Here is a 15,196-nt window from a genome sequence, read left to right on the forward strand (position 1 = left end):
CTGGGCCAAGCGGGGAACAAACTTGGAATAGTATTCTACAAGACCCAGGAATTAACGGAGGGCAGCAACATCTGTTGGCACTGGAGTGTTAACTACCGAGTCTACTTTCTCTGGAAGCGGCGAGATACCTTGTGCAGTGACCTTATGCCCTAGGAAAGAAAGTTCTGGAACGTCGAAGAGGCATTTGACGTTCAATTTCAGGCCTGCGTACTTGACTTTCTGCAAGACCTTTGTTAAATTCAGAAGATGTTCTTCTGCACTTTTCCCAAAGACTATCACGTCATCAATGTAGAACAACACACCAGGGCAGCCATCCAGAATTGTGGCCATCATCTTCTGAAATGCCGCTGGGGCAGAAGCTAACCCAAAGCAAACTCTCTTGAACCGAAAAAGTCCTTCATGCGTGATGAAGGCTGTCAGGTCCCTGCTATCAGAGTGCAAAAGAACCTGATGGTAGGCAGAAGCCAAGTCAAGTTTTGAGAAGTGTGTCGCGCCTACCAAGGCATGAAGGAGTTCCTCTGTATGAGGTAACGGGAAGCTGTCTGGTACAATAGCCTTGTTAGGCTCCCGGAGGTCAACACAAATTCTGATGGTGCCGTTTTTCTTGTCAACGACAACAATGGGCGAAACCCATTCAGAAGCATCGATGCGTTAGATGATGTCAAGGCGCAGCAACCTGTGAAGTTCATTTGACACTGGTTCCCGAAGTGAATATTGAAGACGGCGCAGCTTCTAAGATACCGGCTGCACGCCTTGCCGAATCTTGACACGATGCGTGAACCGCTTAGCAAGACCCAACTCGGGACTGAAAAGTGAACCGAAGTCATGTTCCAAGGCTGGCGGAAGGTTTGCTTGCCGGGGTTGCTCTATTGACTGCATCGGAATGTGACAAGGTGTCGGGTCATTAACACGCGGCGGCGGGGCAACGGACGTGTGCAGGCATTAAAGAGTGGAGCCCTGTATTCGAAGATTTAGGGCCTTAATGCCGTCAAGGCCAATCAGACAAGTTCCTTGGCGAACGATGTAGAAAAGAAGTGGTGCAGAGCGCCCTTTAAACTGAACGTCTGCCTGGAAACAGCCTAGCACGGAAATTGGGCGCTTCGAATAGTCAAACAAAGTGACATGCGGAGCTGGGAGGAGCAAACCGCTTTGAAAATGTTGGTGAAATTCTTGCTCTGATAGAATTGAAACAGACGACCCTGAGTCAACAAGGAATGGCAACTTGACACCCGCTACGCGTACTTGTATGTAAATTGCGCTGCGAGCGGGATGCTGCACAGTCAAAACTTGCTCAGAACTTCCCCCTGACAAAGCATCGTCATCGATGCCAACTTCACGAATCCCGCCTTGCATTTGACGCTTGCGGTTGCATACTTTCTGAAAGTGGGCCTTGATACCGCAAAACAAACACTTCTTTCCCTGCGCAGGGCACTGAGACGCTGATGCGCGGTGATTCCGCGAGCCGCATCGGAAACAGTGTGGTTAAACGGGCCGGCTATCTCTGTCTCGCCGAGGGGGGCGGGGCCCCTGCGGCGCACGCGAACCGCTAGCGCTTGGAGAGTTTTGCTGAAAATGCGCTTTTGGCTGGAAATTGAATTTTCGCGAAGAATGCGAATACTGGGAACGACGCCGTACAGAAACAGGCTACACCGAAGCAGAAAATTCATTCAGCTCTTCAGCTGCTTGCTCAAACTGAAGAGCGATCCGCACTGCGCTCTCGAACGAAAGGGAGGAACCCTCGAGCAGCAACCGTTCACGTACGCGGTTGGAAACAACGCCGGCAGCAAACCGGTCCCGCAGAGCATCATCTTGTGAAGCGAACGAACAATGCGAAACGAGCTCCCGTAAAGCAGCAACAAAGTCATGAACGGACTCGCCTGCGTGTTGGCTGCGGCGGTGGAAACGATGACGCTCGACGACGACGTTACCCGACGTGGAAAACTGCTGCCGTAAGGCGCTGAGTGCAGCCTCGTACTCGTCAGTAGCGGCCGCGGGAGGCTTCTCTTGTACTTCCGGTGCTGCGGCGCTTGCTGGTGCTGCGGCATTTGACCCTGCAGGTAAAGTCCGGTAAACACGCTGCCCTTCCGCCCCCAAACAATGCAGAAGAATGGTCTTGCGTCGCGCTGTTGGGAACTCAGCTGCTCCGGACGCCAGAAGGTAGACTGTTAAGGTCTGCGCCCACTCCTCCCATGGAAGTGACGGCCGACCGGGCGTCAGGAGGAACGGCGGCGGCGGAGCAAGGCCGGAGAAACTCATGGCGGGGCGGACCCGGACGACACTCGATGCTGAAGGTAGCTTGACGTGTTTATCCCATCTTCGTCGCCAATGTGGTGTTTGCGAAAGACGTAAGAAGCACCGGCAGCACCACCGTACAAAAGACGTTTATTGTACGCAACACATCGAATATATACATAAAGGACAGACGTGCCCCTTGGGGGTGAAAGAACACAAAGTAAAAACCGAAACTGAATATAACAGGCTTCTCATCTGCTTCAGCCAACAAATACACCAGCAAAGAGTGAGTCTGCCACTGTGAATGACACCAGCATTGGAAATACTAGTGACTGTTTTTGTTTCAAATGTTCAGCAGAACTTCATTTAATTACAAAGCTTTGCTTGTCTTAGTAGTTTGGTAACGGGTGAGGTTTCAGTGTGGTTGTTTTGCTTTTATTTAAAGTTACTTTCGTTTGAAATGTTTGACATTTGTGTGTGAAAAACTGGCTCATCCTTTTCTGAAACGAGACCCTGCCTCAGTAAAACGATCCTGCATCGCAGGCATGATGGCTGAATGGCTGCAGCTGCTTCAATGCTGCCCAAGGATGTAGTGTTGATGTTTGAGAGCAGCAGCCATAGGCCGGTAAAAAAAGTGGAACCTATTTAAACTCACTCAAGAAATACGTTTCACCACAGAAACTCACTCGGACTCAAATTCACTGAAATTTAGCTCCACAGAACTAATTGAGACTCGCTAAACTGTTTGTCAACCACTCTCACTCAGGCTCAAACTTACCAACATATTACTCAGTTCGGCACGCTCAGACTCGCGATTTGACAAGTGTCTGAGTGAGCGAACAGCTGTCACTAGTCGTAATCCAATAACAATATTTTTATGAAATATGCAGCTCACATCAGAAATTTTTGCCATGAATGTCCCAAGAGCGAGTTTGTGAATGGAGGTCTTGGCGACCCCCTTATCTCCGAACTTGCAGCTCTGTTCAATAACCGCACGAGCGGTTTTGTGTTAACGCATGCTTGAACAGACTTGATTACCTATGTAAGCAAATATGACGTCGATAGTTATGCTGATAGGTGGGTATGTATGAACATAGGTTAGAAATAAAAGGTGGTGCTCACTAAGGCTCACCCAAGAAATACACGTTGAGCTTAGGGCTCACCACCTCAGACTCGCAAATACTTTACTAACTTGGATTCAAGCTCATTAAAATTTTCCTTAGCCAGACTCACTCTAACTCAAACTCATGTAATATTACTGAGCTGTACTCACTCACACTCACGACTCGATTATAGTCCAAGTGAGCCTGGCCCCAGTAACGTCCAACGTGCCATGCTCGAGTCAGCCAATCGCTGATACAATGACTGTGATGAGTAATTTTTGAGCTTGTGGCGCAATTTGTCGAGTGAAAGGAAAGCAATTTTTGCTGAATTTGACCATTTATTGAGAAATTCTGGCCTCGTGCTGCGCAACAATATTTGGCTCACGTGTTCTCGGGAGTCTCGACTACCGATTGACCACGTTTTCCGACCATACTTAATAAGTGTTGCAGGGCCCCTTAAACTTTGAAAAGGTTTTGCGGCAGTGCGAATTCCCTTGGATAGGTGCTTTCACGGCGTGGCACTCTACGCTGCAGTGAAATTATCTTTACAGGAGGTTATGTGCAGATCAATGTTAACTATTTGTTCTTTGAAAATACTTCAAAATTTTCAATAAATTAAAATCGAGTCGAAGCGCGTTTGAATACAGTACTGTTCCTTCAAATATTTGAGGCATTTGAATATTTGCCCAAGCCTGCTTTTTTTTAGTTATTATATTTGTCTTTTTTGCTCTCTCTACGCAATTGGTTTCTCCCCTTCTTTTTTCTCTTTCTCCTCTTTCTAATGGTTCTCCCATCTTCTTTTTCACTTTATCCTTTGCATCCTTCCTTGCCTTTCCCACCCCCTATACTATTTAGGGCTATGATTTCTTCTGTCACCATGCGTAAATAGCTGAAGAGTTATTATGCTCAGCTCTCAATTGTACGTTCGCTGGTTGAATATTGCCTCGGGTAAGCAAAAAAAAACCCAAGAAGTATTCTTGTTTTCTTTCCTTCTGCTGCTAAAAAGTGGTTCATTGCAGATGGGGCCCGTCTTCTAAAGCTGCAAAGGCTCGGAGGTGCCAGTTAGCTTGCCAGTATTCATTCAAATGTTATTATGACTGGCAGTGCAAGGACCCAGTCTGCAATAGACGCTCATTGGCATACCTGCCAAATGTGGTACGCGTCCAGCAGAAACGCAAGAGATGTCTGGGTATGCTGCAGGGAACACGCATCAGCATTTCTGGGACAGACAGTTCACGTTTGAGGAGAGGCGCATGCACGGACCGAGGATATGAAAAGCGCGTCGCGTGTGCGCCCAGGGCTCTCTCTGTGGCCTTCGTTACGCCCAGTCCTGTCTGCTGTAAAAGCGCATCTCGACGCCTTGTGTTTTTTACACCTGTAAATATGTAAACAAATCGTGTGTTTCTGTTGTCAAGAAGCCTCTCGAAGGTGTCTCCTTCCCCGGCACCTGCGTGAAAGCCTGTGCCCCTAACCTCGGTCACATCAAGGTGTGCTTCCCAAAACTATCGCTGTTGTATGCATTGTGTGCTCAATTGACAACAACGAAGGCGTGGCTAAACTTGTTGCTGGTTTATAACCAGCCTTCTTGCAATACGTGCCTGTTTCAAATCTATGAGGGCTAGGTTTTCTTTTTTTTTTCAAGTCCTAATTTGTATGAGATAAACCTACAGCGAATTCAAGACGCTCATGTTTGGAACATTTAAGTAGACTTTCCAGCTGCCCCTTTGCATAGTTGCCACTGCAATTGAGGCATCTCTTTTGGCCTTTAGCAGCTTTTTTTATGCCCCCCCCCCTCACACACACACATTGAAGACAGTCAAGCCAATTCTGTATGCCACTCACTGTCTGTAGATTGTTGTCTACACAACCTGCTTCAACATTTATATACTGTTTTTACACTTTGCTGTCACCAGGGTTGCCACCTTTTCTCAAACAAAAAACAGGCCCTTCAATGAGGAAAAGAGGGAGGGCCAAGGATACCTGGAGATTAATGTCGAACAATAGACACCATGTCAGGTCTTTGGCATAAAGTGCCATTTTCAAAAATTATTGCTTTCCTTGAGTCAAATAAACGTGATATAAACGCAAAAATGGCTCACTGAGCTAACCTACTAGTCAAATTGCTGGCATAAAAATATTCATGGTTAGAATAATGATTCGTTTCTCCACTTAAAAAAAGAAAAAATTGGGGGACCCTTAAGGTTCGCTTTCAATAATTGAACACGATAACGATACCCTGGCCCTAGTGCGTACTTCAAGCACTTGGTGCATGAAATCTTTTCGAACTTGGTATGCACTCACTATGTGGTCTGAAGGAAATGTGTGCAGTGAAATGTGTGCGTTATGTTATGGCTGGCCACCTTTTAACTATGAAGTCCTTAAGATAACCACATGTTCTGATGCCTGATTACAATGCACACTTGTATCAAGAAATATTACTGTGATATTACATATTGAATTGTGAAGGCAGTATACAGGACACATGTGTTTGCAAAGCCTAACGTTACTTTCACTGCATTTTCAAGCAGATGAAGTTATTCTCCGTGAATTTCCAAGCAAATGTGTGGCTGTGCGGTAGAACGCCAGCTTGCCATGCAAACCGCCTGGGCTCGATCCTCCCGCAAACTGGGAAATTTTTATTACTTATTTTATTTGCATCTTTTTTAGTTTTCCGGTTGCTCCCAAGGTCCATCACTCACAATCAATGACGCCCACGACATTTTAAAAACTATCGCGTTAAAACTGGCATAAAAGGGTAACATGCAATGTATGACTGATTGAATGAGCTTTTACAGCTTATGCCAAATCACACTGGTGTGATGTTGAAATTTCTAGGTCCATTGTTAGACTACCAAATGTCATAACTTTCACTTTTATGTCTATTTAGAGGTTCAGCAATTAACTGGCCAGAAAGTGTAAATAGACCTTTCTTTATTTGGAAACATGCCGAAGTATGATAAAATCAAGCTCCCTTTCCCTTGAGTAATTTGAGTTGTATATGTATTTTGAAATGGTGTTTGAAGATCACAGAAGCTGTGCCATTGCACTGCTTCGTGGCAAAAGCTTAGTATCGAGTTCTGCAGAATTTCTGCACGTTGCCTCCTGCAGCTCAGACAATTGTTAATCTGGCTTAAAATTATATAGTATATATATTGCATTCTCACTTTCAATTTTGCTTATTATGCAGTTTAACTTACCCTTTGTGGGTTCATCAATATTTTTCACATAATAACAAAAACTTGCACAACTTCATGCCTAAAAATAGTGTGACACCATCTTCACTAAAATATGGCCATCAATTTATGAGAAAAAAAGTGGGACGCATGTGGCTCATCGACCCATGAAGCGTCTTTGAATTAGTGGGGCAACACCTGTCACATTGTCTCATAAGGGCATTAAGTTGTAATTCTGCTGCCAAATTTCTTGCCCAAAAAGGCCCGATGGAAGCAGTACAGAGGAACACTTCTAAAACTGTGGGGAAAAAAATTGCAGTGAACCTTAATTTCAGATGTTCCACACAACTCTGCACCTCTCCCTGTGGAATTGAGTCTAGCGGCTCTGTTCCAAGGTCTTCACATACACAAACCCTTTCAGCTTGTGTCTGTCTTGTCGGTAGGTGTAGATAATATTGGAACTCAACGAAGACAAGGAGAAAACAGCAGGCATAGAAGAGTGCACGCATTCATAAAGAAATAAAAAAAGGAGAATATTGCTTTTCATTCACATTCAACGAAGCTGTGTCTATGCATGTCTTGTCTTGTTTCTGCAACGGATAAGGGCGAACATCTCAGTTAAGCCTGCATTTTTCCACATAATTAAAATTGTAGTAATAAACCATGGCAAGCCACTTCGACGTGGTGTCAATGCACTGAATGCAAGTAAGTTTACAAATGCTGCATCATATTCGTGAACTCTATTCAGGTGTGACGCATTTGCTTTTCTCATATATCTTACATGATTTGATGATCTTGAATATTCGTGTTCTCTTTGGCTTCCTGGCTGTATGAAGCAGCCATTTTGCCATATTTTTCCTTTGGCCCGAAATTTTAGCAACAGTGTCTTAGCCACAGCTTTTGATCTCATTGCCTCTCCTCATAATGGTAAAAATATAAAAGAATGTGCTGTTTTGTCACATCCATCAAACATGAAAAAACAGTTATGCATGTATGCTATGTTGTTAGGCTATGCAAGGAACTGCTTCATTTTTCATTTGAGTGCACTTCCACATCAATTTTAGGCAGATATAATTTTGCAATTTAGAAAGAAAATCTATAGTTGCATGCTGAAATTCTTTCAAAATTCTGAACAGAAGAATACCATAAATTTGGAACTTTAGCTACCTGGTATGCAATATGACACCGGGTGAAAAAATATTAACAGAACAAAATGATTTTAAGCTCAACGTATGACTGATACCATGCATTGTAAATGTGCAATATAGAGTTTCTCAGTTTCCTTAATGTTTCTGGTACACCACAGCTGGAAGGCATTGTGCTGATGGCAACGTAAAGTGGCAGAGAAAGTTTTACTGAGGAAAAAGTGGGATGCATTCATCCTAGTAACCCTCAAAAGGTTGAGAAATTGATGCTCAGCAGTGGAGCTTCCTCCACAGCAACAAAAAACCTGCATCGAACCACAGTGCATGCACACACCATCTCTCCAGCATTTCGCTCATGCACTCTGTTATGGCAGAATTTGGTACCAATGCAGTGAACAGCTGTAGGCCACTGTTTGCAACATGTGTTGCATATAAGACTCCATTAGCAACAACGTTTGGTGAAAACTGTTTCACTGCCTTTTTTGTGTTGCCAATGCGTGATTAGACACTCTGAATTACGAGCTTTCCAGTGACATAAAAGAAATGTACATTAAAAAATTGGTTGGCTGTAGGAAATAATCAGGCCCTCAAAATCCACGGAGCCGGTAAGAAAGGGTAAATATTCATTGGTACAAGTACATTCCTGGAGCTAAGTAGCCAGCTGTGCTACACAACTTCTCAAGTATTTTCTTATAATGTGCCAAGGGGGATGCTGTGAATCATACTGTTGTGCAAGTTTTCCTTTTATTTTGGTGTACTTCACATTTTAAAACATTAGTGAACTGTTAAAACATATATAGTTTTGCAAATAATGACTGTTGAATCGAACACAACAAAATTAAATTTGGAGTGTTAAATCACTGATTATTTCTACAGATCGAATCGCACTTGTCTAAAACACCGAGCCGACCGCTCCAGTTGCCGTTTTCTGCAGAAATATGTTAATGTCGACGCCGTATGAATATCTAACATAACATATGGCGTGCTACGCCTTTGTGCGATAATTTAAGCGTGAACAGAAGCATGTAGCTAAGGTGACATAGAAGCCGTCGTTAACAAGAGCCATGCGCTCCATTGCTCTGGACAAGTGTGATTCCACCTGTACAGCTGCAGAGTTGTCATTTTTCTGGTGCAAGAAATTCTCCACGTTCACTTTACATCTGGTCCATGATATAAAAACATGGAAAGATGGAAATAAATAGAATAACAAATAAAACCTTATAGGTCTGAGTGACAATAGAAGCCAAGCTGCTTGTGCGGCAAGCAGGCGTTCTACCACAAAGCCACGTGCCTGCTCAAAAATAATTTTCATGCTTTACAAATACATGCGTCTTGTATACACGCTCCACAATACAACATGTAATATCACAGTATTTCATGGTACAAATGTACATTGTCACTGGCCATCAGAACGTGTGATTATCATAATGACTTTTTTGTTGAAAGCCAGCCACGAATAACAAAAGGCACAAATGCTACTGGAGTATTCTCTTAGGACCACGTAGTGGGTGCATAACAAGTTCAAAAACATTTCATGTGTATAGTTGCTCGTGGTTTAAAGCATACTACCCAGTGTCTGTAATGCGTGGTCTATCCCGTGTCCCATCTCTGCACTCTTCGAAGTAACTATGTGTACATATCAACAATCTCGCTTAGCCACCATTTAGAAATCCATTACACAGACTGCAGCTATATGCGAAACCCTTACTGGCACAAGCCACTTTAAACATTAATTACGTAGTAATAATCTGCAGTATAAACTATACAAGTAATGTTATCCCGTAAAAAGTATGCACTAGGTGGTTGGAGTACGCACTAGGGCTTGGATATCACTGTCGTGTTCTACTCGAACCTTAAGGGTCCGCTAATGTTTTTCACCAAAGAATTCTAAGGTTCACATGTAGTAATGTTCCACAAGCATGGTTTTGTAAGTAATCACCCTTTTTGCCTATACTGGAAGAGTGGAGGGGGTGCTGTTAGGGGTGGATTTACAGGCTGTTAAGAGTGGAAGGACAAATCTGACAGATTGTTGTACAAGTATACAAGTATTAGGGCATGTCAGTTCAGTATAAATACCTGACAAAGATCACAGGCAGGGGTCCTGATAGATGTGGACTCTTGAAAGAATTTCATGCTAGAAAAGAAGTGATGTGTCATTGACTCATCTATTGAAACTTAAAAGGTCAAAAAAGTTTTTCAAGCATAGTTATGTGACGTTTCTTGACAGTACATGACTGTGACATCGCACACTTCGACACTGCGCATGTGTCTGTTTCCTAACATATTTGCTAGCAAAGCCACAACAGTGTGTTTGTCAATTTAATTTTTTTTCAAATTTACTGACTTTTCCAGGTTCTTCACAGCGATTAAAAGCAAACTCCATGACCATAATGTCTGCTTGGAAAACTGTACGGTGGAAAGAACACTAAAGCGGTAAAAAAATAAAATATGAGGAACTCATATAAAACAAATGAACATATTTTGCACACACACTCATAATGTTGTGAGTGTATATGATAAATATGAAAAAATGTGTGTATCTGGTCAAAATAAAACCTGTGACCCAGGCACTGAGCAAGTTGGCCGTTTGATTTTTGGAACAACCAGGACACAACCACACAAATAAAATCAACTGCAGCTGCAAGTTTGAAGGAGCCTGCGATAGTCCAACAATGCAGCCAATGCTGCTAGGAAACGTAGAAGTGGCGCCATCTCGCGGCATTCATATAAAACAAGGATGCGGCAACCTGGCCAGTTGGCTTACTGTAGCACATTCTAGTTCATTATAATGGCTATAGCCTGCATGCCGTTTAGGATTGGACTAGATTACCTTGATCTAGACTGCTGTAATTACTAATGATTTGCATCCCCGTCTAATTTGTACACGTCTAAAATAAACTTTTCCTTGTTTATTGTCTTGCATCCTTGTCTTGACAACGACTAACAACGTTGCAAGAACGAAACCATACAGCAAAATTTACTTTGTCCTGTCTTTCACTCTCTCGCTTTTTTTTTACACAATGCACACATGCTTGTTGATGTTTTACTTTTCTGGGTTCTGACACGTGGAGCACAATGAAAGCCCTCAGACACCTGCAATAAAAGCTGGGGTAGCGTTTGAAGCGCTGATGTTTGAATATGGGGAGGAAAAAAGGAATCTGGCAGACCGCAACAGCTTCCCCGATTCGATAGGTAAATAAAAAATGCAGAATCGTGAGTTAGACAAATTGGTGAATGTTCACCGTAGAATATTTTACAAAGGAACGGGTTAGAAGCAGTCGGAGAGGGTCACAGCGCTGATTTCACAACTGAAAATTATTTGGAAAAGGAAAGAACATATATAGAAAATATTGAATCATCAAAACTGTGCACATGTACACATGTGTCACAACACAGAATGATTCATGTCTTCTCTAAGAGCTTATGTTCTTCATCTAGAAGAGTGTTACATGAAATACTTATGCACTTGTCGTTAGATCTAATGAAAAATGCTTCGGCTATTTCACACATGCGCTAATCAACATGTCAATATTTGATATTTGTTTTCTACAAGTGGGGCACACACAGGGCTGGTAGTAGTCGCGGGTTCAAATCCCGGCTGCGGCGGCTGCATTTCCGATGGAGGCGGAAATGTCGAGGCCCGTGTGCTCAGATTTGGGTGCACGTTAAAGAACCCCAGGTGGTCAAAATTTCCGGAGCCCTCCACTACGGCGTCTCTCATAATCATATGGTGGTTTTGGGACGTTAAACCCCACTAATCAATCAATCAATCAGGGCTGGTAGTATTGCAATAGTATTTAAGAGATACTTTTGAGCATTTGTATTGCTGTATCGAGACACTTTTCAAAAATGTATTTGTATCTCAGTAGTGAAATATTTTTACGGTGTATTGCATGCATCGTGATACTATCCAGGACACTGGTATCCCGTTAGTTTTTTTTTTCGTAAATGAGCTGAGACGTGTTGACATTGGGGAAAAAAAATTTCTGCTGTGACCTTGGCAGTCCACGGCAAGATATGCACACACCATTTCTACATTTCTGCTGAGGGCGAAACTGACTCGTACCTTCTTAAAAGCGAGCTAGTTGCTTTGCTACCCGCATCCCATTGTGCTTAAGGCAGAACTGGAATGTCTTTGAATGATGGCCTGCTTCAGCGTGCCAACAATGTTATACTCCCATATTGTATTCCAGAGCAGATATTTTCATTGTGAGGAGCATTGTATACTGCACAATGGGTGCCATTTCTTAAATGTATTTGCTCATGCCAATTGAACGAGTAGTGCTTTCTTTTTCTCGTTTTTTTTCCACTTTTTTTTGCGGCACCCATTTGAAAAACTGGAGATTATTGCGGAAGCCACAAACCACACAAAGAATTTGGTGCGTGGTGCCGTGTGCCATCTACGATACTTCTTTCTGCAGAGCATTTCTGAAAAACGCCAGCATGGCCAAACGGCGATTTGAAAGAGGTCTTTTTGAGTTTCCTTTTGCATTCCTTGTTTTGTCCATTCTTAATTCTTTCTGCCTTTTCTATCACCTTTCTAGAAAACACTAAACCTTCAACTAGAAGTTCGTTTGTTTATGGTTCCAGCACCTCGCTTGAACTATGCTCCTTCTAGCATAACTAATACTGTTGCTGTTGAGTTTCGGATATCGGTGTACAATGCGTGTGGCTGATGCTCTCATATGGCATAGTTTTTTTATTGCAACCGATATCTGTAAATATGTGGTTATTAACAATTATTTGCAGTGTAAGCGTCCTTTGTAATGCCTTAATGGCACTCAGAGGATGGCGAAAATATAATAAATCAATTTCATTTCAAGTTTCAATGCGCTGCACATTTTAAACATTATGCTGCACATTACAAATGCCTGTATGGAGTATAACTATCTCCAACATAGAGAAAAGTATTTTAGTATCTGTATTCCGGAATACCTTTTTTGTCTTTTTGCAAATGTATCTCTGAAATATCCTGTCACATCAATTACAAATTTATCTCAGTATCTGTATTTTATGCTTCCAAACCACGCATTTCGATATCTGTATGCCAGAATACTTTTTCGGGCATCTCTGCCCAGCCCTGAGCACACATCTACATGGCCTACAACGAGCTGCCAAATTAGACGTGATTTTAGCATCTGATAGCATTAGTTCATGCTCTCCTAACCGCACGTTTATGTAACGCCCTATTTCACCTAAATATTCGCAGCCGCAAGACAGTGGAATCCCATAAACCACGCCAGTAGTGCAAGGAGCATATCTGTGGATATGACTGGAGACACATTAGTTCCCTTTCCCTGGCTGCTGATACAACGCTCTATCCACCAAAGTACACACATTATGCACTTTATTACATGCTGAGAATGACATGTTTATGCAATAACGAGCCCCAACATTTTTCAAACCATGTGCTATCCTGTGTAAGTATGGGATAACTGTCTGCTTCTTTTTCTTGCTAATTTCTCAGGCCGCTGTGGTAGCTCAGTGGTTAGAGCATCGAACGCGTTATTCTTGCTAATTTCTGGTGCACTAGAATCACAATGATGAAACTTCTTGAGCTTTGAAATAAGTTTTTCCGACAAGGAGCAGATCACGTCACCCGGAAAGCCAGAATTTGCAAGGCGAGCAACTTGTGCATCAAATGCATGCGCCATAAGGTGCTCGCGTAACTTATGAAAAGCGGCACCCAGTACAGTTGACGCAATGGCTCCCTGTATGGTTTTGAGTGGCCAGAATTAAAATTCAGAATTGGCTTTATCAATCTAGATTGGTATTGCTATATATGTGCTTTTGACGAAAGCCTGTATTAAATCGAGAAACTGTAGCTCATCAATTTTTGGCCACTCCAAAGTGAAATGCTGACATCCCGTTTTCCTTAACAACTTTCTTTATATTAGCAACCAGTACAGAGCAATTGTTAATGTCCAGTATAACTAAGAAGTCATGGACATATCAAACAGCGTGTGATGATAACCAATTCAAATGCTTTTGCAGCTGCCGTCTACAGACCCAAGAAAAATATAACTAATTACAGGTATATTCATGATTCAATGCAGATACCAAATTTTTGGACAAAATTATTTCCCTTCTAAGACACAACGGTAGAATTTAGGTGGCCTGCATGAGCTCTAAAAACGACGCAATAGAGATGCCACACTGGCACTGAAACAACAAGTCATCATTATCTTCTGTTATGCACTGCTTTATACACTTCAAATCTTTACATTGGGGCAAGCAATAATATAAATCTTTTACGTCTATACCGAATGCGTTGCGGCACAAAAAGGGTTGTTCACTTGGTGATAAGATGACAGATTCTCAGTTCGAAATTTTTAGCGGATCACAAGTCTTCAAACGCTCCAAATTCTTTGAAGATACCCTGAAACATTTATTTACCAAGTGTTTTTTTTTTCTGAAACAACAGCTCTTAGTGGTAACATGAATCTTCACTGAAATAAAAACTGATAGTTTTTGCCTTTTTGATTTTTTCACACTTCTCGCTACGCGTTCCCGATTAAGCGTTAGTAACAGGGCATAAACTTATTCATTCAGTCAGCCGCTTTTTACATCAACATTTTTTTTATTAATATATACCCTAAAGGCCCATTCGGGCATTACACAGAAGTTTTAGTTATAAAATAAATTTGCAAATCAGAACATTGCCGTTATAAAATTAAAATGGTAAACAAAGTAAAATACAGTTCCATAGACAAAGATGCAAAAAGAAAAAAAATTGTGGCAGGAATGAAAACTCAATGAGAGAGATACAGCTATAGTGCAAAAAAATATATATACAGAAAATATCCATGAAAAAAATTGCCCCCATCTGCATATTTGACTAAAAATGTCGCCGAAAGACTATTGTCTTTCGCCTGAAAAGAGTGAATAGACAGAAATATTTATTTGATGTTTTGCACGAGAAAAGTGGTGAATGGGATCTTGGAGGTGTTGCGTGAGACATGAGCGCCATCTCGCGGTAATCTCAGAAAACGAAAGGATGTCCTTTGTTATAGCGAGCACGCAGCATGCGTGCAATCTTGGAGGCCATATTCTTTTAGATTTCAAGATATGTAGCAGCACAGTATCGTCTTAGCAAAGCATAGAAGACTCACCTTTTCGTGCGAAGCGTCGCATTGTCAGCTGCAGTGCTTAGAATTACTTCTTTGTGCTTTTTTTAGTATAAATAAACACAGTGCAGGATATCGACGTGTTGATATTGTGCCTCAAATATGCTCAATATTTGCTTTTTATCAACAATCGTACAAGTATGAACGCAGAAACTTGAGCAATACTGGTGGATGCTGTGGATGTGGTCGTACTTGAGCCTTTTTGCTGACAGACAGACCAAGATTTTTGCGTTGAAGTATCCCTAGCAAGACTATCATCTTTAAGGAGAAAATATATTTACAATGAAAGAAGAGTAAAAATAAGCGCATACTTGCACTTACAAACTCACACAGATAGGTAAGTCATATGTCGAAGAAAATATTGAATAAGTTTACAAAAGCGGCACGATCAATGAATCAAGCAATGTCGCCCGGCA

The 15,196-nt window shown here is 42.1% G+C and overlaps 1 protein-coding gene across 1 annotated transcript; it reads right to left on the reverse strand.

Annotated features, from left to right (window-relative positions):
• Positions 1–673: 673 nt before the first annotated feature.
• On the reverse strand, positions 674–2,401 carry LOC119173591 (uncharacterized). Its single transcript, XM_075894471.1, has one exon. It carries the CDS (start codon positions 2,254–2,256, stop codon positions 1,645–1,647), a length of 612 nt encoding a protein of 203 aa, XP_075750586.1. The 5' UTR covers positions 2,257–2,401; the 3' UTR covers positions 674–1,644.
• Positions 2,402–15,196: the final 12,795 nt, after the last annotated feature.

Source organism: Rhipicephalus microplus, chromosome 5 (assembly GCF_043290135.1).
Source record: "Rhipicephalus microplus isolate Deutch F79 chromosome 5, USDA_Rmic, whole genome shotgun sequence".
NCBI lineage: Eukaryota > Metazoa > Arthropoda > Arachnida > Ixodida > Ixodidae > Rhipicephalus > Rhipicephalus microplus.

What these genes read in the sequence shown, in the direction of transcription:
- LOC119173591 (XM_075894471.1), bottom strand. Translation starts at nt 2,256, where the DNA reads ATGAGTTTCTCCGGCCTTGCTCCGCCGCCGCCGTTCCTCCTGACGCCC.